The 24,226-nt window shown below is 49.3% G+C and overlaps 1 protein-coding gene across 2 annotated transcripts in view; it reads right to left on the bottom strand.

Annotated features, from left to right (window-relative positions):
• The window catches only part of LOC117093498 (mitoferrin-1-like), a 45,423-nt gene extending 21,867 nt beyond the window's left edge, over positions 1 to 23,556 (bottom strand). Inside the window, exons 1-3 of one of the 2 annotated variants that reach the window (XR_004441170.1) lie at positions 23,143 to 23,484; positions 19,889 to 20,698; positions 14,967 to 15,037 (exon numbers count right to left, since the gene is read on the bottom strand). Coding sequence is in view for 1 of the 2 variants with exons in the window: in XM_033228847.1 (XP_033084738.1) it covers positions 23,143 to 23,352 (210 nt within the window). In the remaining variant the exon portion in view is untranslated. Of the gene's footprint in view, positions 1 to 14,966; positions 15,038 to 19,888; positions 20,699 to 23,142 lie in introns of both variants that reach the window. The other variant, XM_033228847.1, reaches the window with a different exon arrangement.
• Positions 23,557 to 24,226: the final 670 nt, after the last annotated feature.

The following is a 24,226-nucleotide window of genomic DNA, read 5'->3' as shown; positions in this document are numbered from 1 at the left end:
AACCCCATCCTGACCCTAGGTCCCCCCGGCACACCTTTCATTTTCGATGGAATATAGAGCCCCAGGACCTCAAACCTGGACGGACAGGCTTGGAGACCCCTCTGTATCTAAATCCTAGCTCTGCGGCTTCCTCTTCCATGTGTGTCCTTGGGCAACTCACTTCAGTTCTCTACCCCCTTTTTTTATCTGTAAGTGAGGCTCCTAATGGCACCTACTGCCTAAAGTCTCTGTGAGGATTCGAGGAAAAGCCGTTTGCATGGGGTCTGGTGGACAGCTGCCAGCTGCTTTTATTTCTGCTTTTTTTTTCTTTGGATAAACAGCAAAAAAGACATCATTCTTAGCAATGACATCATTTTTACCAATTCCTTCCTAAGACACACTGCCTAGGAGCAGGATCTGCCCTGGTTGGGAGCACTCTCACCTGTACTCACTACACACGACACTAGGATGTGGCAGGACCACCTGAGCAGCCCTTCCCTTCAGCTGCCCCAACTCACGGAAGGGAAACCAAGACCCCAAAGAGCGAGGGGACTCGCACATGGTGGCCACCTAAGGGACTCTGATCCCTCCCCATTCACCTTTCTTCACTAATCATTTCTAAACGGATGGACTAGCCTGCTTAAATTAATCCTGATTACATAACAAAGAAAACTTAGATAGCTGGCAGAGAGGTGGGGGAGGGAAATCACTAGTATCAGTTTACACTGGCACAGAGGCCCAGACAAAAGTGCTCTGGGAAGCTCACTTACCTGCTCGGAGCCAAGGGCAGCTCTGGGGACCTTTGACCAGTGCTGAAGTCCAGGGCCAGGGCTAGGCAGGGACCTTGAGGGCCAAGATTCCCAACACTGCTGACTGGTCTGGTGTGGCCAAGTTCATACTATGGAAAAGGCTCTCCCTGCTGCTGAGAGCTTGCTAGCCTCTAACTATAGGGAGACCAGCCCTGGGGGCAACAGCCAAGTTCAGCTAGAGGACTGGGCACCAAGAAGCCCATGCTCCATAGCAGCCCTGAAGGACCTGGGCTCCCCCCAGCCCGTGGGTGCGGGCACGCTCTCTGGTCCCTTGGAATCTGGGTGCTACAGGGCACAGATATTTACACCAAGTGTGTCTCACTAGACCAAACAGCAGTGCTCCCCAAACTATACACCTAGGTAAGATGGACAGAGCCCTGTTCCAAGTTAGAAGATCTAAACTCTGTCCCGCTCTGCCACCCAATCCCTGAGCAACGACGCAATCATTTCACCTAGCTGGGCGTCAGCTGTCCACACTGCACAGGCCAGGGAGCCAGGCACCTCAGCAGCCCATGCTGTCTTCCCAGCCGGGTGTGCTCCTGCCAGCTTCTAGCTTCTACAAATCCAGTTCCCACACCCTTGGCGGAGGCCACACCTTCTAAAGCACACCCTGCTATTAGCCTATTATCCACAGAAAAAAAGGATTTTTAAAGCAGCCCTGTCGCCAGTCTCCTCTTGCTCATTCCTTCATGTATAATTATGCCAAGTGATGCGTCTGCATGTGACTCCCAGGAAAGGTGCAGAGAAACATGAAGGAGGGCGGCAGCACTGTCATCTCTGAGCCAGCATCATGCTCGCTAAAACACGTGCTCAATAAATGATGACTAAGGATGCAGAGATGAACTCAATTCCACCCACAGGCAGATAACAAAGCAGGTTTTGGTTTTTTTGCTTTTTCTGGTTTTTTTTTTTTTTTTTTTTTTTGAGACGGAGTTTCGCTCTTGTTGCCCAGGCTAGAGGGCAATGGCTCGATCTCGGCTCACCGCAACCTCCACCTCCCAGGTTCAAGCGATTCTCCTGCCTCAACCTCCCAAGTAGCTGGGATTACAGGCGTGCACCACCACGCCCAACTAATTTTGTATTTTTAGTAGAGACAGGGTTTCTCCATTTTGGTCAGGCTGGTCTCGAACTCCCCACCTCAGGTGATCTGCCCGCCTCAGCCTCCCAAAGCAGGTATTTTAAGTCCTCCTCAAATTCTGCCTGCTGTGGATCTGTCTCCCCTAGCGCAATGCACTTGGCCACAGTCTGGAGCCCACCCCACAGGTTAACAGCTGGGGATGTAAGCCCCATCAAAGCTGGGCTCCAGAATTTAGGGGTGCCAGGGGGCAAATGAGGGGTCCAAATTTCCGAGATCCTACCAAAGCCAGATTTCCCACAAAGGCTACTAACTTGATAGCGACTAACCACATGGTGCAAGTCACAGCTCTAAGCCACAGCTGGAAGGGATGTTCTTTCTCCACACACCTTTCACCTTTCACCTTTCACACTGACGACAATTACAGAGAAAGATGGCAGGACAGCAGATGTACCAGGCTCGCTGTTCGAAGGGTCTCAGGGAGAAACACCAGAGGAAACAACCGCAAGACTCGACTTTCAACTTCCGGGACTCACTTGCTGAATTTATGCCAGACAATATGAACAAATTACTTCTGAAGCTTTTGGAGGAGTCACTTCGAGTTGTATTGGATGCAAAAGGTAAGAGCAGGAACCTTCATGGGTGAGATTTTTACGCTAAAACCCTCTCCCTGGAAACCAAGAGCTCCGGCATATAATTTAAACCAAAGCCATCTGACCAGAAGGGTTTCCAAAAGTGAGAGGAGGAGGCGGGGACCAGAGATGAATGACTCCTCGGACCACAGAAGTCTCAGCTGGTAAAACTACAGGATCGTTCTGCAAGAAAATGATGCCACTACCTAAATGTCAGCGCAGTGCTACAGGCTGCTGGACCTGAGGGAGCAGGTGTCATCTTTGCCTTAAAGGAGTTTATAGTCTAGTAGAGGAGAGAAAAAGTACTAAAAATCCTATTGATAAAAAATTTCAAACTCTAAATGCTATGAAGCAACAGTAGAAGGTGCAATGAGGGCAAATGCAGGGGGACTTCATTTAGATTTGGGGAGAGGTCCTGGCAGTGACCATTGAAGGTGAAGCTAGGACAGAAGGAGCAACAGGTGGAATGTGAACAGAGGCTCCGAGAAGGCTGGTGTCACCTGAAGCCTGCTGAGTACCAGGAGATGAGCCTGGAATGAAGTGTAGGATATATAGCCCATGCTGGGCCCTGAACACCAGACAGAGCAGGGGGAGGGTATTTTACCCTTAATGCTGTGTTTCCGTCTATGTGGTCCTCATCTCTTGCCTTTGGCCAGGCACGGTGGCTCACGCCTGTAATCCCAGCACTTTGGGAGGCCGAGGCCGGTGGATCACGAGGTCAGGAGATCGAGACCATCCTGACCAACATGGTAAAACCCAATCTCTACTAAGAATACAAAAACTTAGCTGGGTGTGATGGCGCATGCCTGTAGTCCCAGCTACTCGGGAGCCTGAGGCAGAAGAATCGCTTGAACCTGGGAGGCAGGGAGGTTGCAGTGAGCCGAGATCACGCCACTGCAGTCCAGCTTGATGACAAAGACTCCATCTCAAAAAAAAAAAAAAAAAAAAAAGAAAGAGAGAAGAAATGAAGTGAATATAAGAGGAGGCAGTTCCTCACTGCAAAATAAACAGGAAGTGCAAAACACCATGGCGGGGAGACGCCGCAGGGAGGCTCCCCAGCTCCCCAGCCCAGTCATTCCCACGGATGCTCCCCTGGAATGATGGGCCAACCCCATCTGTGCTGCTGGCAGTGCGGGGTGACCTTGGCCATGCTGGCTGACCCCTGGATGACTCAGCTTCCTGGTAGTGAACTTGTGAAAGGTTCTGGCAGGAAGCAGTCAGAGAGCTGTAAACAGAGCCTTCCAGAAGCATCTGCCACACTTCTCCCCTTGATTCCAGGGCAGGGCTGTAGCCATTCAGCATTTCTGTAATTGCCCGGATGGATTATTTGCAGTCTTGAAGTGTTGTCGTTGGAAGTTTCAAGTAGGTTAAATAAACTATCATTTATTTCTAGGCAGGCAATTTGGAATGCAGGGGCCCAACATGGTACATGGGCCGCTGGTCCTTCCCACCACTGCTCAGCCCCCCTGCAAAATTTCATGGTAGGGTCTTCCCAGCTTCCGCTGCAAAGCAAAAGTGCTTGTGAGCCTATATTTCACACCCAAAGTTGAAACAGGGAGTTAAAGTTATACTGCCCGGTGAAAATAAGGAGTGGAAATTTTGGAACTGGTGAGTTTCCAAGAGAACCATGTAGTGTTAGTTCAATCTTGCCATTTTATAGACAAAGAAATTAAGATGTAGACAGGTGTTTTTCCCAAAGTCGCTTGATTGGTGGGCCCCTGGTCATCTCAAGCTAATTACAATTCACCCTAAAATGCAAATCCAAGCCTTATATGTGTGTATCTACAGAAAGATCTGCTTTTGCCTTGCTTCTAGTTCTTTCCTTCCCTGCCCTCCAGTCAAGCAACACCATGAATGGCCGGTTCTGGATTGACAAATGTTCTCCGTGGCTCTCCCAGTCCCTTCCTTACACTCGAGCTGCTCAGGTGAGATCTGAAATCTGTTTTCAATTTCAAGTCACTTCTGGTAGAGGCCCAGCTTTGCAGTAACTTTTGGGTTGTAGGGTCTGAAAGAGAATTTCAGAAACTTCCTTATGATTGATTTATCAGAAAAAAAGCGAAAGATTCTTGGAAGAGACCTCAAGGGAATTTGAAAACAAGATTTCTTATCCGAGGTCAGGCAAAGCGTCACCAACGAGCCAGCTCCCAACTCCTAGAAGCCTGTAGGGGGAGCAGTGCTAATTCCAAGGATAAATGGAACCTGCCACAACCTAACATTGTACTAATATGCACCGCATCCCAACCCCCATAATTGCAAACTGCAGTTCTAACTCCTCTACTTCCTTCCGAAATTTGAAAAAAAAAATTTAAAACAAATAAGTAGCTAAGAGTCATTCCAACTTGTAGATGAATTTTCTTCTTGTGATTTTATCATCTGCACAATTAAAAGTCATTTCTGAGCTGATATTTTTGAAGCTCTAAGGGCTAAATACAAATCTACCTTAATTTTGTAAGTAAGGCAATTTAACACTTCACCCTTCCTGGCCCAAATATATAAAGATACACAAATATATATACACATACATATATATACACACAAACATATATATCCACACATATATATATACACACACACACACACACATTAAAATTCAGTTATTGCCTGAGAAGCCAAGGTTCAAGAAAAAAAAATTTTAAGCACAATTTCATTAACAGAGAGATCTCCAATCTTACATACACTTGAGGTTTCTAACTCCTTTCATAGATAACCCTTCTCCCCACATAGGGCATTTTCTGTTATTTATTTATTTTAATTTTTTTTAGAGACAGGGTCTTGCTCTGTCACCCAGGCTAGAGTGCAGTGGCATGATCATGGCTCACTGCAGCCTCAAACTCCTAGGCTCAAGCTATCTTCCCACCTCAGCCTCCTGAGTAGCTGGGACTACAGGTGTGCACCACCACACAAAGCCAATTTTTTTTTTTTTTTTTTTGAGACAGAGTCTTGCTCTTGTTGCCTGGCCTGGAGTGCAATGGCACAATCTCAGCTTGATGCAACCTCTGCCTCCCGGGTTCAAGTGATTCTCCTGCCTCAGCCTCCCAAGTAGCTGAGATTACAGGCATCTGCCACCACACCTGGCTAATTTTTGTATTTTTAGTAGAGACGGGGTGTCACCATGTTGGCCAGGCTGGTCTCGAACTCCTGACCTCATGATCCGCCCGTCTCGGCCTCACAAAGTGCTGGAATTACAGGCGTGAGCCACTGCGCCTGGCCCATTTCTTTATTTTTATTTTTAGAGGCAGGGTCTTGCTCTGTTGCTGAGGCTGGTCTTGAACTGCTATCTGCCAGCAATGCCCCTGCCTCAGCCTCCTGAGTAGCTGGGATTACAGGTGTGAGCCAGTACACTCATCTACATTTCCACAGGGCATTTTCTATGCTTCTATCCTGACCATTTCTTCTGAGTGACAGCTTAGCACTGTCTAACGACTCTGAAAATGGCCCACACATGTGCTCCTTCAAAGCACCCAGCAAAGAGATTCTATAACAAAGACCCCTGTGCCGGGGAATCTGTGGACACAAAAATAGAGAGGATAGCAGGTCTGTGCCCCTGTCACCGCACCGGCCTGTTGGAGAAACAGGACTCAGTTTCCAAAGCTGCGAGATCCAAGAGCTTATGTCTACACCCTGGACTATCATGGACTCCAGGGGGAAAGTCCCCAAGCTCTCATCTCAGGCCCTTTACCAAGCCCAGCTGACTGTGCCCTTGGCATTTGATAGCAGGCCACCTCTGACAGAGGAAGGCCACAAGGAAAGAGAGAGGACAGGAAAATGTCCAGCTCTCCAGTTACCTTTCAAAAGAGACAAGAAGTGACACACGAATCTGAGCCTCCAGAGCAGGCCCTGGCACTACAAGATCCCAGGTCCATCTCTGACCTTTGGAAGGCACAGCTGTCGCCTACACCATCCTCAAGTCTCTCTTTGCCCTACAAGTTGTGACCTAGACCAGGAAAGGTCACTCAGGCTAACCCTAAACCTGCACACATCACATGAGCATGTTTTATTTTTAGCAACTTACCTGGCCACTGCTCCACCAGCCACTTCTGCCACCCATTATGAGCCAATGATGAGCAGAAATGCCTTTCATGTGACCACTTAGCCTTCCTTCCTCCCGTTTCCATCCTCCTCGGGTCCTTAGTTCAGCAGTGAAAGTCCCCACCCGGGAGGAGGCTGGGCTTCTCTGAAAGCCACCAGTCAAACAGGGAATTAAGATTTCAGAACAGAGAGGAGAAGAGCTGCCCCCTGATGACCCCAAACCACAGACACTTTCTCAGCTCAGAGCAGAACCCCAGATTAGAGTGTCAGCGGGATGGAGGCATCCTGGGGATGGCCAGGCACCTTGGGAACAGGCCGTGACGTTCTTAGGGACAGAGAGAATCATACAGTTTAGTTGTAACATCCACATCTCCTTCAGGTCTAGATAGAGATACTGAGATATTCCTTCCTCGGGGGGACTTTCCCAACTCCTCCCCATGAGGTTCAGGATCCCTGAAGACAGTTCATCACTCCTGAAAGGAATGATTCATTGGACATCTGTCCTTCCTGCCACATCAGGGCTCCCATGGGGAATGCCTGGGTTGTATCAAGCCTCCACCTCCCTAGTGCCCAGCACCCACGGTCATACCCCATAAGGCCCCATTCATTAATTACAGTCACGCATCGCAAATGATGGGGATATGTTCTGAGATATGCATTGTTAGGTGACTTCATCCTTGTGTGGACATCACAGAGTGTACTTACACAAACTGAGAGGGGATAGCTACTGCATACCTAGGCTGTACGCTATAGCGTGTTGCTTCTAGGCGACAAACCTGTACAGTATGCTACTGTACTGAATACTGCAGGCAACTGGAATACCATGGGTATATGTTATCTAAATGAATCTAAATATAGCAAAAGTACAGTGAAGGCTGGGCGTGGTGGCTCATGCCTGTAATCCCAGCACTTTGGGAGGCCGGGGTGGGTGGATCACCTGAGGTTAGGAGTTTGAGTCCAGCCTGGCCAACATGGTGAAACCCAGTCTCTCCTAAAAATACAAAACTAGCCGAGCATGGTGGCACACACCTGTAATCCCAGCTACTCGGGAGGCTGAGGCAGGAGAATTGCTTAAACCCGGAAGGCAGAGGCTGCAGTGAGCCAAGATTGCACCACTGCACTCCAACGTGGGCAACAAAAGTGAAACTCTGTCTCAAAAAAAAAGTACAGTGAAAATACCATATAAAAGTTTGTTCTGGCCGGGCGCGGTGGCTCAAGCCTGTAATCCCAGCACTTTGGGAGGCCGAGTCGGGTGGATCACGAGGTCAGGAGATCGAGACCATCCTGGCTAACACGGTGAAACCCCGTCTCTACTAAAAAATACAAAAAACTAGCCGGGCGAGGTGGTGGGCGCCTGTAGTCCCAGCTGCTCGGGAGGCTGAGGCAGGAGAATGGCGTGAACCCGGGAGGCGGAGCTTGCAGTGAGCTGAGATCCGGCCACAGCACTCCAGCCTGGGCGACAGAGCGAGACTCCGTCTCAAAAAAAAAAAAAAAAAAAAAAAAAAAAAAAAAAATTTGTTCTTTGCCGGGCACGGTGGCTCACGCCTGTAATCACAGCACCTTGGGAAGCCGAGACAGATTTTTTTTTTTGAGACGGAGTCTCGCTCTTATTGACCAGGTTGGAGTGCAGTGGCGTGATCTCAGCTCACAGCAACCTCCACCTCCCAGGTTCAAGCCATTCTCCTGCCTCAGCCTCCTGAGTAGCTGGGATTACAGGCATGTGCCACCATGCCCAGCTAATTTTGTATTTTTAGTAGAGATGGGGTTTCTCCGTGTTGGCCAGGCTGGTCTCGGACTCCTGACCTCAGGTGATCTGCCCGCCCTGGCCTCCCAAAGTGCTGGGATTACAGGCGTGAGCCACTGCACCCAGCCAAAAGATTTTTTTAATGGTACACCTGTGTAGGGCATTTACCATGAATGGAGCTTACAGAACTGGAAGTTGCTCTGGGTGAGTTTGAGTGAGTGGTGGTGAGTGAGTATGAAGGCCTAGGACATTACTGTGCACTACTGTAGACTTTATAAACACTATTCACTTAGGCTACACTAAATTTATTTTTTAAACTTTTGCTTTCTCCAATAATAAATTAAATTTCAAGGTTGGGCATGGTGATTCATACCTGTAATCCTAGCACTTTGGGAGGTGGAGGCAGGAGGACCGCTTGAGGCCAAGAGCTTGAGACCACCTGGCCAACATTGTGAAACTCCATCTCTACAACAATTTAAAAATTAGCTGTGTGGTCATGCACACCTGTAATTCCAGCTACTCAGGAGACTGAGGAGGGAGGATTCCTTGTACCCAGGAGTTCGAGGCTGCAGTAAACTATGATCTCAACACTGCACTCCAGCCTAGGCGACAAAGCAAGACCCTGTCTCTAAAAACAAAAATAAATAAATCAATAAAATTAATTAATTAAATTTAGTTTACTGTAATGTTTTTATTTTATAAATTTCCATTTTTTGACTTTTTGACTCATAATAACACTTGGCTTAAAACACAAAACACACTGTACAGCTGTACAAAAATATTTTTTCTCTATATCCTTATTCTATAAGCTTTTCCTTTTAACTTTTTTTTTTTTACTTTTTAAACTTTTTTCTTAAACACACACATTAGCCTAGGCTTACAGAGGGTCAGGATCATCAATATCACTGTCTTCCACCTCTACATCTTGTCCCAAAACAGCTGGCACCTCCTGTGATCACAATGCCTTCTTCTGGAATCCCTCCTGAAGGACCTGCTTGAGCTGTTTTACAGTTTAACTTAAAAAAAAAAAAAAAAAAAAAGGCCAGGGGCGGTGGCTCACACCTGTAATCCCAGCACTCTGGGAGGCTGAGGGGTGTGGGTCACCTGAGGTCGGGAGTTGGACCAGCCTGGCCAACATGGTGAAACCCTGTCTCTACCAAAAATATAAAATTAGCCGGGCATGGTGGTGCATGCCTGTAATCCCAGCTACTCGGGAGGCTGAGGCAGGAGAATCGCTTGAACCCAGGAGGTGGAGGTTGCAGTGAGCCAAGATCACGCCACTGCACTCTAGCCTACGCGACAAGAGCAAAACTCCATCTCAAAAAATAAAAAAAGTAGGAGTACACTCTAAAGTAATAACAAAAAGTATAGTATAGTAAATACATAAACCAGTAGCAGAGTCTTTCATTATTATTTGCAAGCATTACCTACTAATTGTGTGTGCTATGCTTTTACACGACTGGCAGCATAGTAGGTTTACACCAGCATCAGCCCAAACACGGGCAAAATGCAGTGCGTTGTGATGGCCCTAGGTAATAGGAATTTTTCAGCTCCATTATAATCTATGGGATCACTGTCGTCACATATGGAGTCCATAGTTGACCGAAACATCATTATGTGGTGCTGACTGTAATGCAGTCATTCAACGAAGGGCTGTGGATGAAGCTACATTTTCACAAATGCCATTTGAATCTTCCTAGGGAGCCACATTACTGTGAATCAGGCTAACGCAAGCCAATGTTTAGCAAACGAAACACAGAGATGGGTGACTAAGGAAAGCAGCTTTCTTGATTCTTCAGTTAAAGACACATCCTGGGTTTACCCCTTTCACCCTCATATGTATATACACACACTGGCAGCATCTTCTTGCCTTTGAAAAGATGTCCTCCTCTCTCTGGTCTGACTCCCTGGATCTGATTATTAGCTGGCCACTCAGCCAACTTTAATCCAGGCTCCCAACAGCGCTAGGACACCCGTGATCCACAGGAGGGCAGAGAAAGTGTGGAGAGGAGCACTGCGCATCAAGGACTCGCTGTGAGTCAGAGGCAGTGCCCGCGGGTCCCGCTGCCCGGCAGGTCTGGCTGGCCAGCTTCCTGCAGGCTGCAACTTCTCTCTCCATGTTCTGCTTCTAAAGCCAGGCCTTGGGCAATGCAAGGCGTCCGCAAAACCCCCAACGTGGGCACCATGGGGACCCTGAGACAAAGACACTTGTGTGTTACCTCCTTCTCCTCTTAAGCAAGTGAGGAAAACAGTGACGGGAAAGGCCAAAGTGGGGAAGAGCCGAGGCATCTGCAAACACACACAGTCATTCTTCCGGGATCATTAGTCACCTTCCTGCTCCTGGGGGACCCCTCCCCACAGTGTCCCCAGACTCATCTGCCTGCTGCTCAAAGGGACAGACTTTCTTGGAAAATAAGAGTAAGGATATAAAATGAGAATACCACAGACGTCCTCACCCTAACAGCCCTGAGTACACCTCCCTGAAGGTAGGCTTATCCTGTCCTACCCTGCCGGTTTCTGCTGCATGCAGCCACTACTATTCCCTGTCTACATTACCATGAAATGAGCATGCTCTGAGCAGCACTGGCTCTTCCTCATTAGCCAGCCAAAGGGTCAGCAGCAGACAGCCACCCTGTCTTGGCTCAACAGATGGGAGACACTGTAAGGAGAGAGGTGAAGTGCCCAAGGCCAGGCAGCTGCACTGAGTCCTAGTGCTGGAATGAGAGCCTGGATTTTCCATTCCAATGAGCTAATCTTACCCCTCCCACAGGATCCCAGTGTGATAATAAATAGCATGACCTAGCACCTGCACAGAGTTTTATACTTTTAAAGTGGTGTTCCCTGCAAGCCTGCCTCTATTTTCTCACTACATGAATAGGTAGATCAGCCAGGGGAGGCAGGATGGGCACCGTTAGGGTTCCTTATTTCAGACAAGAAAACTGCAGCCCTTGTGGACCACGGAATTATGATGTAGTGCTCTTCCCAGTAAGTCACTTATATACATATACTGTGATCTGGCAAGGAATCCTCAAGACTAGTCCGAATTCAAAGCACTATAGTGAGCGCAACTTCGACTCACTGCTGAAATGAGAAGGTGTCACAGCAGCTGCAATTTGTTCTGGAGAGAGAAGCCAGACACAGCTAAAAATATCCTGTGGCAATAACCATATGTCATCATCCTTTTTCCTTGCTTGCTGGAGTATTTGGCCAAAAAACTCCTAACTATACATTAGAGCCCTGCTTTCTGTGCCACACTTTCTGGGTGCCATGATTTCCTGGAGTTAGTCTCTCGACTCAACTCTGGTTCCTCCGTCCCAACAATGCAGCTGGGTCCCATCATCAATCCCAGCCCTTTCTCATATTCCAGAACCCAGCTCAAGGGCTCTGCTGCCATTAACAGCTGAGTCTGCATCCAACACCCTACTGGCTTGCTCCAGCCTGATTTCCTTCCTCTCTCCTCTCACTCTTAGCTCTGGAGCAGAAAAAAGTCCGAGTTCTAGGGCATGTAATTTTTCTGAAGTTCAGTTTTCTCGAATATGAAATGAGAAAGAACACCTGCCTTTTCTCACCTTCAAAGGAGAGCTAAGAGGATCAAACGACCAAATAAAAGCTAAAACAATGCAAAAATAATATAATTAACAATTGCAACAGCAATATACAAACATATCCAGGCATTCAAGTAATGCTTTTAGAAATAACAAGAGGAGCTGATATTAATGGAGTCTTTGCCCTGTGCCTGGCACTATTCTTAACATTCTAGGTGTATCATCTCAATTAATTCTCACAGCAACACTGAAATGGGTACTGTTATTAGCCCCATTTTATAGATGAGAAAAATAAGGCAGAGAGAGGTATCAGGAACTTGACTAGGTGCCACTCCAGGTAGTCTGGCCCCTGAGGTTGTGCTGTTAACCTAAACAGCTCTAATTATCAAGCACATTGCCTCTGATACAATCTGTCATTAGCTTTGCACATTAAGGTTTGCAAGAGCCATTCACAAATCTACCTCACCTAAGCTTCCCAACAGCCCTGTCAAAAAGGTAAAGTAGATGACACTAGTTTAGGTTCACAAGGAGAAAACCAGCCCAGAGAAATGCTTAGCCCAAGGTTTCCAAGCTGGTTAATGGCAGGATCAGGACTTAAATTCATGGAGCCTGCACCCCGCCCCAGTTTGGTGACCTTTCTAGGGCCTCAACACCAGCATAAGTCTGACACGCAAATGCTCCTCCGGGTCCCCCACCCACAGCAGTGTCTCAAATGCACCCTTTCTGGTCAAGCCAGGGAATAAACACTGTTGGCTAAATAACAACCAGGGTCTCTCTTTCACCAGTGACAGCCACCACAGACCACGTGGCCAGCCAGACCTCAGGGTCCCAGAGCCTTCCAAGTGGCTCTCCAGATGGACCTGATGGATCCAGAGGCTCGGTGGACCCGGAGGCGTTCCCTCAGTGACACAAGGCTAGAGTCCCTCAACTTGACCCACATGGCCAGACGTTTCCTAGACCTGTTATGCAACCTTTGCTTCAAGCAAGCTGCTGCTGGGATTTCTCCCTATTTCAACATGTTTTGTTTTCTCTTCAGAGAGAAAGCACGAATGTGAAACCATAACACCTCTTAGTACCCGACAACGGCCCTTCCTGACTGTCTGGGGTTACGAGGAGGGTGGGGGATGTTTTCAAGAGTACCTCCTGTGAGCCAGCTTGAGCCTCCAGAATGACTAACCACCGTGGGAGGGAGGGAGGGCGAGGATGGTGGGGAGGGAACACAACTGAGGACCACTGCCTCTCACAGGAGAAGGAACCAATTCCAGAAGCGCCCAGCAAATCAACTAGAACGATGCTACCCTGTAGGCTCTAGACCTGCAAGACGACAGCAGCTTGAGCAGTCCAAAGTCCAAATACCCCAGACCTTGTTCTCCCAGCCCATTTGAAAGTCTGTCAAGGCAGGCAACTCTTCTCTTGAAAGGGAGCTGTTTCTGTCGCCTTAGCTCAGGGTCTAATTATAGGAAGCATGCTTACTTTGAGAATGGGGGACCAGGCACTCTTATTTTTGTGGCCCAGTGTCTAGCACAGTGCCTAGCCAAGAAGGCACTCAGGAAACGTGGAATGACATGAGTGGCCAAATGAAGACATTGCCTCATCGGGGTACAGCTGCTGCTTGCTGGGTTACACACACACACACACACACACACACACAAAACACAAACAACGGAGCCAAGAAAGTCTTCTTTGTGGCTTGCTCTGTCATCCAGGGTGGAGTACAGTGGCGCAATCTCGGCTCACTGCAACCTCCGCCTCCCAGGTTCAAGTGATTCTCCTGCCTCAGCCTCCCAAGCAGCTGGGATTACGGGCGCCTGCCACTGTGCCTAGCTAATATTTGTATTTTTAGTAGAGATGGGGTTTCACCATGTTGGCCAGGCTGGTCTCAATCTCCTGACCTCAGGTGATCTGCCCGCCTCAGCCTCCCAAAGTGCCGAGATTACAGGAGTGAGCCACCCCACCCGGCCATTAACAAGTTTTAAAGATTTTTTTTTTTTTTTTTTTTTTTTTGCATCTCTTTTAAAAAGCTGTGCCTTCCTTCATCCAACCAATATTCACGGAATACTTCTGTGTCATTCTGTAGATGAGTCCGAGAAAGGCTGGAGGAGGAAAGAGTTTCAGTCTGTGTGCCCGCCATGCAAAGGTCAGGCTTTACATGCAAGGCAAACAGAAGTGCTAAGGGATTATCAGGTGGGAAGAGACACAGGCGTGAACTGCAGAAAGACGTGGCTACTCCCCATCTTTCTGCAGGCTTGCAGGCTCTGCGGCACCACGAAGAATGGGCTGGATCTTCCACTCCAATCAGCTAACCTGACCTCTCCCGCAGGATCCCAGTGTGACAATAAACACCATGACCTGGCACCTGCACTGAGCTTTATACTTTGAAAACTGTGTTCCCTGCAAACCTGCCTGTATTTTCCAACTAGACGCACTAAAAAGACCTACAAGGGAGGCACAATCGGTACTGCCACTCTTCTCTATTTCCAATGAGAAAATTGCAGCCCACCAGGAAGCTGCTGGGCTTGGAGACTGAAGAGCAGGACCAGCCATGACTGATGTGCAGAAAGAATCGCAGAAGCTCCTCCAGCAAATACTGAGCACCTCCTGTGTTTCTGGCAATGGGAATACAGTGGTGAACAGAGGAACATACATCCCTGCCCACTTGGAGCCTACATTCTGATGAGGGAAGAGAGACCATAAACAATAAAACTATATTATAAATATAAGTAAAATATGTAAACAATATAAATAAACGATGGTGTGTGTTAGGAAGTAACAACTGCTGGGGAGAAAAACAAAGCAGAAATGGGCAAAAGGGCAATGTGAGGCAGGGGAGAGTAAACTCACTTTTTTTTATTTTTTCTTTTTGAGACAGGGTCTTGCTGTGTTGCCCAGGCTGGAGTGCAGTGGTCCACTCATAGCTCACTACAGCCTTGACCTCCCAGGCTCAAGCGATTCCCCCACCTCAGTCTCCCAAGAAGCTGAGACCACTGGCACATGCCACTATGCCAAGCTAATGTTTTTATTTTTTGTACATATGGGGTCTCGCTATGTTGCCCAGGCTGGTCTCCAACTCCTGGCCTCAAGTGATCCTCCCACCTTGGCCTCTCAAGGTATTGGGATTACAGGCGTGAGCCACTGAGCTTGGCCTAAACTCACTTTTAACTTGGGCAGCCTGGGATCTCAAAGAAGAGGAGACATCCAGGTCCCTGAACCAAGGCAGTAAGTAGCTGTGGGGAGGGAGAGAAGGAAACACATTCAAGAAGTATTACAGATACAGCCACGGGCAGGCCTTCCCTGCATAGAAGGTAGCGGTGGGAGAAAAGCTGACGATCACTCCAGGATGCAGAAGGAGGGCCCGAGGGGAAGCCAGGACCACCATTCTGGCCACACTGAGTCTGAGGAGGCTCTGAGGCAGCTGGAGACTCAGCTCCAGAAAGTCTGGGCCCAAGATAGTGATCTGGGAGCCATCAGGTCCCAGGAGGAAACTGAGGTATGTGTGCTGGGGAGAAATGAGGTGGAAGGGCACATTCCTGAGGAAAAGCCATGCCCAAAAAGGAAAACTGAGTATCGCAGGGCCAACCCCCTCTCGGAGGTGCCGTTGGCAGGGACAGAGGCAGCAGGGTGGGCGAGGAAGATGATGGGTAGCCAGGAGCCTTGGTAAGGCTGCAGCTGGCCAGTGCAAAAGCCAGGAAGCAGGGGTGGCAGGTGAGGAAGCAGAGACCAGTGTCAATAGTTCTTTCACAACATTTGTTGTTTTAAGGAGCAAAAAAAGAGGCAACAGTTTGTTTATGGGAAGAAATTTGGGGGGGCATGTGAGGTCAAGGTGAGAAGTCTCGGGTTTGTTAAGACAGGATGGGCTTGGATCTGTAGAAACGCTTTTGAGAAAAACTCAATGGAGCAGGAAGGCTAAAGATCCCGGAACTGAGTCACTCAAGAGTGAGGGGACAAAAATGACATCGCCATCACCATTTATTGACAATGTACGCACCACGTACTGCGGCAAGAACTTTACATCTGTTGCATCATTTAATTCTTTTTTATTTTTCCTCTTTAATATCTTTTATTATAGAGAGACAGGAAGAACAACAGTTTTGAAAAGACAAAAAAATTATCCTGCATCAGAGGTAGGGTTGCTAGACAAAAATCAGGAGACTGCTCCCCCAATTTAATGGTCCATAAGAAGTTCACATTTTGTAGAACTAAAGTCTTCAGGATCACATTAAGAACTTTTAAAGATTAGATGGCCTTTGCTTCCACACCTTCTGAAGCGTAATACAGAATACAAAATAGTTTGAGGGGCTTTCCCTTTAGAGAACAAGGTGGCTGACACAAACTGATCAAGTTCTCACACCCTATACCTCCAAGAACACTGAAAAAGATCTGCAGCTCTTTCTGGTGCAGGAGGGACCTCTTTATATTCCTCTTGTGATGGAAGTTTAAGGATGTCCTTTAAAAACGTCTACATGTAATAATTTTAAATTCAGTTGAAGAAATCAGTGTCCCTCTCCAGGGCATTCCTTCTTAATTCTTACAACAACCCTGTAAAATAGTTCTTGGTATTTGATATGGTTTGGCTGTGTCCTCACCTAAATCTCATCTTGAATTGTAGCTCCCATAATCCCCACGTGTTGTGGGAGAGACCCAGCGGGAGGTAATTGAATCATGGGGGCGGTTACCCCCACGCTGTTCTCATAGTAGTGAGTAAGTCTCACGAGAGCTGAAGATTTTATAAGGGGAAAACCCCTTTCACTGGGTTCTCTCATTCTCTCTCGTCTGTTACCACGTAAGATGTGCCTTTTGCCTTCCACCATGATTGTGACGCCTCCCCAGCCACATGGAACTGTGAGTCCGTTAAACCTCTCTTTCTGTATAAATTACCCAGTCTCGGGTATATCTTTATCAGCAGCATGAAAACAGACTAATACAGTATTCATATCCCCACTTTGCAGAGAAGGAACCTGAGCTTAGAGAGGTTAGGTAATGTGCCCAGGTGTGCAGTCAGGATTCAAATCCAAGTGTCAGAGTGGTTTGTATACATCTCCCTTCTCTGCCACATTGATGTACCTTAAAGGAATGAAGACACCTGTTCCCTTACAGTGGGGGTGGAAGGCAAGAGAGTTTGGAAGGACTGTGACAGGAAGATGGGTTTGATCGAGGTACTGGTTTCCCTATGACATGGAAGCAAGATGCCAGGCTGAGGCTGACAACAATAGGGTGGGGGCTGAGGAGCAACAGGATCCCTGTGAAGGATGCAAGCAGCTACCCAGACACGTGGAACTGAGGCCAGGGAGCATGCGCATTGGAGGCAATGTGAATGTTCCTGAAGGGCTTGGCTGCCCAAGGGACAGATGGGCTGTCCAGGACCCAGGTGGGGCAAGCCAGGGTTGGAAAAACCATAGGCAGAGAAACTGAAGGCCCCAGCAGCTGCAGCAGTCAATCTTGGGGTCCAGGCTATCAGACATCTGAATTTAAGATCTCAGAGGCGGATGGTTCTGAGTTAGGTCAAGACACCATGGAGGTGAAGGCCACTGACTCAGAGGTGTAAGGAATAGAGTGATTTGGACTTGAGTCGGGTGGGAACGAAGAGGGGCCATCCTCAGGGTGAGGACAGGATCTGTGGAGGTGAAGTCTGTGCATCAGATGCCAAAGTCCTCAGGGAATGAGGGAAAGTGACAGCAAGCATGCTGATAATGATGAAGATAAAGATGAGAGCAGACATCAGACAGTATCCACTGTTCTGTGCGTGTACCAGGTACGTGAAGTACCGCAAGGGCTTAACCCTCACAACCACCCTGGGAGATGAGTACCATCTCTTCTCCTTTTTACAGATAGGGAAATAGCACAGAGAGGTTAAGAAACTTGCCCAAGGTCACACCTAACTGGGAAATGGGACCCGGTCCCAGGGATTTGGACTCAAGGGTCCATGCTCCCAACCCTTAGCAAGAGGAGCTGGATTTCCATCAGAAGGGGGAAGTGGAAGAAACATTCGGTAAAAGGGGAAGATGTAAGGGACCACAAGGAACTTCCACAAGGCCCACTGGAAAAATGAGGGAAGAGGGAAAGAAGCAGTGGAAAGCTGGGTCAGGAAAGAGAAAGCAGGAAGAAAATCAGGATCCTCATTTTACAGGTAAGGACACGAAGAAGCTAAGTGTCCTGCCCAACCAGTAAGTCAAAGACTGGAATTTGAACCCCAAGATAGTTCTCTAAGGGTGGGAAATCCATCTCAGTGGGAACTTGAGGGAAGGTTGAGGGAACTTGGGGGAAGATTTCCAGTTCAACAAAAAGAAAGAGGCTGGGCATGGTGGCTCATGCCTGTAATCCCAGCACTTTGGGAGGCCAAGGTGGGAGGATCGCTTGAGCCCAGGAGTTCAAGGCCAGTCTTGGCAACAAATTGAGACCCCCCAGCTCTATAAAAAATACAAAAAATTAGCCAGGCATGGTGGCATGTGCCTGTAGTCCCAGCTACTCAGGAGGCTGAGCTGGGAGGATCACTCAAGCCCTGGGAGGTCAAGGCTACAGTGAGCTGCGATCATATCATTGCACTCCAACCTGGGTGACAGAACGAGACCCTGTCTCAAAAAAAAAGAGAAAGAGAGAGAAAGAAAAAAAGAGAAAGAGATTGGATATACCCCTCCTATGACAAACGTCAGACACAAACATTCAAGGTGGGCATAGGAGTGGCAAAGCCATGCCTCCTGGCGTGGGCCAGCCAACACCATGATCACAGGGGTATGTCTGTGGCCAGCATGGATGGGACATGACAGCTGGTATTTCGGATTAAAAACAAAAACACAAACACAAATTATTTGACAAGAAAAGGTTCAGTATTAGTGGAGACAGGAAAAGAGCCACAAAGTTCTGGAGTTCAAGAAAGGTGCTGAAGGCTTTCACACCAGCAGGTGAGTTCATCCTATGAGTCAGAGGAAGGAAACGCCCGAAGTCAGAGGGGGTCAGGAGCCCAAGACTGAAAAACGGAGAAAGTGGGACTGATTCCCCAAGACTAGTCACTGCTCTAAGATGGGACAAAAGTCATCTTTAATGAGATGGCCACATGCAGCTGAAATGTGCCCAAGTGGAAGCCAGGAAAAATGTTTGAGAAGCACATTCCTCCCTTCCAGGTGACACACACATCCCCCACCCCAGGTGCACACCCTTGTATAGTTTAAGCAAAGCAGCTGATTAAATCCTCCCATTCAACCCCAAATACCTCTCCCTACTAAAAAGCTGAGGCCCGCTCTGCTGTTCACAGTACTCCTGGGCACCCGCCTCCAAACCACACCCTAGCCTGGCCCTCAAACCACACTCCAGCCTGCCCCTCCCCAGTTGAGGGCAGAGAAAAGTGGATGAGGTTTTCACCCTCCTCGGGGTAGGCCTGAAGGGTGCAGGCCATGGCTGTGGGTATCAACACGCAGCCTGGGGGTTCATGAAACAAGGAAAACGACTGAAGTTCACAAATCCCCCTTTTTTGATTCCTCACTCTAAATTCACCTTTTAAGAAAATCACCTCTCATCAAAGGACAGAAAAGAAGGGAGCAGGGGGATGTGAAGGAGAGGAGACATGAAGGGAGAGAGAAAAATCATTATAATTTTGTCCCAGGAACTAGAGCAATTTGGGATGTCACGCCCTTCTGAAGCTGAATGGCACGGACCTAAGTGCACTTTGTCTGGAAAGCGCTAAAGTGGGTGGGAGGGGACTCTGGCAGCTGCTGCACTGCCCCCCACCACCCTTCCTACCAGTCCTCCTGCAGCCAGGAGAAAACTCAGGAGAGAAGTCAGAAGTTGAGGTCATGCTGTGCTGAGCTGGGCAGGCTGGCTGTGCATGCCATAAGGTCAGCCAGGAGGCTCCTAGAGTGAACGCTCAGTGGTGCACCCACCTGGGAAGGAGGGCTCATCCTAGAAGAGTCATAGGCAGGGTTTCCCCCGACAAGCAAAGCAAAAGAAGGGCTGTGAAAGGGTCAGCGGAAGTCCCCGGCTTCAAATCTTTCCTGTTTCCTTCTGCCCCTGCTTTCCCCAGGCGGGACTCGGCATAGACTCCGAGTGGTGTGCCTAATCTGGTTGGAATTTCCTCCTCCACCCACCTGGCATGCTCCTCAAGTCTTCAGCTCTCCTGACCAGACCAGGGGTTCTTGGATCCACCCCAAGTGCCCCTTGCCACTCTGGAACACCAGAAAGAGGCTCATGGAAAACCTGCCACCAGGCCCTGCCGGAGAGGAGTAAGTCATTGTCACAATTTGGCGAGAGCCCTGCAGAGACCCTATACTCCCTCCCTGGATATCACTTCGCTGCTCACTATCATCGCGGGGCAGCCAAAGGTCCCAGTAGACTGGCCCTTTGTGGATGAATGAGCACTCACATTCCACCATGGGAGGACCAAGTGAAAGAGGAAGACACAAGAAGCAGCAGGAAAACTGCCAAAGGTCTTCCAAATACCCACTTCATAATCTCAGTGTTGCCTGCTGGGGCTCCAGAGATATTTCCTCAGGTTCAGTGGTTTTCATATTTTTTTGACCAGAACTCCTAGCCAGAAGTACATTTTATACTTCTGTAAAATGCACTCAGGGACACACACACACAACCCAAACAGAATTTCAACATTTCTCCTACTGCATGCCAGGCACATTCGTATTTTATACTCTCACTAATAACTTCTTCTGTTTTTTTTTTTTTTTTTTAATGCAGAGCCCACTAATGAGTCATGGCCCACCATGTAAAATATACCAGTTATTAAAGTGACACTGGGAAGGTGAGGTGTGACTTCATGAACAAGCAAATTTAATATTATAATGGGAAGTATCCACCAGGCCGACTTTGCACTTAGAACTGCAAAATAAGTAGCATCAGGTTCAGGGTTGGAAGTGACCAGCACAGAGTTCCACAGTCCATACTACCTAGGATAGAAAATAAACCAGCCGATTCAACATTCTTATTTGTCATTACAAGATCGAAGTTAAAAATGGTGCCTTTCAAAACTGGAGAAAGCTTTCTCTCTTTCAAGGTCCTATTTACATAGATTTGTTTTCAGCTGTAATAATTCTTTTGATATTTCAAGTAACATAAAAGAGGACGATGGATGTTGTGTGTTCAGAGAAACGGGGCATGGGTTAAAAATGTGGAGAGGGACTGAATAGGTCCACTGTCCCCACTTTATGGTGACAAAACTAAGGCACAGAACAGTGCCCGAGGCGTAAAGCAACTGAGGAGCATGGCTTGAAGCCCAACCCAGGTCTCCCGACTCAGTTACTCCCGGTCTCTGCCATCATCCAAAATACTTAAGAGCAACACAGGGTGATCTCCCCAAGCCTTTCTATGATGGAGCATACATCCCTGACTCCTCACGCTGGGCAGACAGCTGTGCTGATGTTGGCAGATCCTGGCACTCAGTGGCAGCCTCAAAACCAACCCTGCATGGAAGGGCCCCTAAGGGTCATGTTTTGGGGTCAGCTAGAATCCCAGAACCTAAAAGACTTTACTGATTAGCTAACCCACGCCTTGTTTTACAGACTTATCTAGGAAAACCAGACCGACTCCTTCTACCACTCACACCATGTTAGCCTGTCTACAGGTGAAAACTGCTATGGAAAGTAATACTAAGTACACAGGTGACATCTAATCCAAAATATATCAACATCTATGGGGCAGGGAGAAACTAAACACAGATTACACAATTTAAACATGTGAGAAACGCCTCTTGAGAGTGTCAAAGGGTGCTCAGAAGGCACAACTAATTATTTCTAAACCTAAAAATAAGCTAAAATGATGCTCTGAAGTGAATTCACCGTAGGGTTCCCGAACAGAACATTCATCTCAAGACACCAGCAGGACTAAGGCCTGCTCAAATAACACCTCCCTGCTCCTAACTTTCCCCAGGCTCTGCCCAGGGCACTTGAAACAACAGCGCCAATCATGGAGAATTTTATTACATTTGAGGAATTCTTTCCTACACAAATGCCTCCTGGTATCAGTCCGGCGTCTCTCCTGGAGATGAGAACCATTCCTCTAACTCCCCACTAGAACACTGGAGGGACAGATGGGTGATGGCTCAGGTTTAAGTCTAGCAGCACCTTGGAAGCCCATGTCTTTCCTCACTGGACTTGTGCCTGTTCAGACACTGACTGCCGGCTCCCGGAGCCAGGAAAACCCTCTGAGTTATACTTTCTGGCCTTCATACCTGTTCATGCAGAACCAGCATCAGCAACAAGACACAGCTGCTGGGAGTGCCTCTGTGGGACCTGCCTTGCAAAATAATTGCCACCTAGAGAGGCCTCCGAATCCCCCAAAGCACACTGCAGCTGCAGCCAGAGGACTGGAGGTGGTGTAGGAGCCTGGGCAAGGTAATCGGTTCGCCTCTCTGCACCTCAGTTTCTTCATCTGTTAACCCCCAGGGCTGTTGCATGAATTAGATGAGTTATGCCTATAAAAGTGCAATATGTAACAGTCAATACTGGCATTAGTTCCTGCACCACTCTATCCTGGTCCTGGGGTGTTCTGGGCAGGCTGACAGAGGGCAAGTCTGTCTACCAGGCAAAACCCACCTACTAACGCTGCCTGTTCACAGAAATGCAGTTAAAACTACCGGGGCAAGTGACAGACAGGGTTTAAAGGAAACTGAGTGCCTATCACACAATCCACAGCAAGGGCTGTAAGGCACAAGCCCATCCACCTCCTGGCAAGCAAAAGAAGGCAAACGTCATTGCCTCCCGGCGGCTCGGCGACCCAAAGTAGGGGGAAGAAGTGCAAGAACCCTCAGAAAGAGGATCCCACGGGCCGATGCCGAACCGGTAAAGAGCTGCCACGAGTCGAGAGAAGTCTTGCCGGCCCCAAGTCCCCGAAATAACCCGGGAGGAGCAGCCACACATCAAGTCCTGAGGGTGCGCGGCCCGGCCAGGGCCACACGTTTCTCACCGCCAGCGTGGTGAGGGCTTCCCCTGCGGGGAGCTCCCTCGGAAACCGCGCACGTGTGGGCGGCCCCAGCCAGCCCGAACGGCCAGCGTGGTAAGACTGTGCAGAGCTGCAGCGATCACGTCCCCCGGGAGCCCAGCCGCCGCCGAAGCCAGCGGTGCTCGCCACTCCGCCTCCCCCGCCAGCAGCCGGGGCCGGACACGCAGCGGGAGCAGCGGGCGGTGTGGGGCAAGGACCGGGCACCTTCACTGGGTCGGCGGAAGGCGCGGCGCCCAGGCTGCGCACAGCTGCTCTCGGGGATACCCCGGCCCGCCGCGGTCCTGGGGAGAGCGCGGTTTCGGCACTCTGCCCCCAGGCTGTCGGCGCGCAGGATGCAAACGCGCGCGCGCTCCTCCTCCGCTCGTTGCGTCTCCGAAGTCCCCCCGCGCCTCACCTTCACCGAGTCCACCGGGTACATGACCGAGTGCTCCAGGATCCCGGCCATCGCTCCGGCTGTCATGTGGGTGGACACGGAGGCGCTGGTCGGCAGGTTCTCGTAGTCCTCCGACCCGGTGGCGTCCTTGCCGCCGCCGCCATCTCGGCTGTCCCCATCCATCCTCCGCGCCACCGCCTGGCTGCCCACGCTCCCGCTGCGCAGCTCCATCCGCCAGCTCCGCGGGGCGCAGGAGGCTGCAGGAGGTGGGCAGGGAGGGGGAGGGGGCGCAAAACTTCACTTCTTAAAGTGAGAGCCACCTCCCCGGGGCCGCGGCGCCTGACGCCATGGCGGGCTGGGGTGGAGCATGGCGGCCCGAGACACCAATCGCCGGGAACCAAGAGACCAGCGGCCGCCGCGCCATTGGTGTGCGGGACAGTGGGGACCCGCCTCCCTGTGTGACGTCACCGTCCCGTGCAAATTTCCAAGCAACCGGACGAGGGCGAGAGGAGACGTGGGGTGTCCCGGAAAGTTGTACTGTCTTGAGGATGGGGCTGGTCCACGATGGGCAGGGGAGGTCACTGGGGAGGGGCCGCAGTGAAGTATGCCCAGAGATAGAGGCATGGGTGACAGTGTCTCAGGGAAAATCCGCCCCCGGGGCGGGTGGGTTTGCAAACAGAATCGCTGAGCGAGCTTTGGCATTCCTAAGGCCTGAAGTTAAAACTCAGGGTCCCATTCTAGATTGCTTTGTTGGAGAGACCGCCGCTCATTCGAACTTGTGTCGCTCAACCTAAATACATAGTGCAGAGCTACATTTGTTCCTCTTGTTCTCACCGAGAGGCCTAACCCACCCTGCCCTGGACCAAGCAAGACTATAAGGAGTGACCAGGAGGGAGGCCCTCTGAGTTGGCACCTCCAGGAAATTTTCTTTGGGTCTGATATGCCTGTAAAGTCTGTAGAGGCCTGATCTCACAGTAGGAGTGCGAACTAGCTGAGAGTAAAATCTTACAACCTTGCCCCTGCCTGTCTTAAGACTGTAGTCACCTGGTTCTTCAAGTCGTCCTAAGCTGGCCTCTTCGGTAAAGTGTAACCCAGACTGTTTTAA

This window comes from Trachypithecus francoisi, unplaced genomic scaffold (genome assembly GCF_009764315.1).
Source record: "Trachypithecus francoisi isolate TF-2019V2 unplaced genomic scaffold, Tfra_2.0 Contig01440, whole genome shotgun sequence".
Lineage (NCBI taxonomy): Eukaryota > Metazoa > Chordata > Mammalia > Primates > Cercopithecidae > Trachypithecus > Trachypithecus francoisi.
The sequence above is the reverse complement of the archived record's forward strand: the minus strand, read 5'-3'. Positions and strand labels throughout refer to the sequence as shown.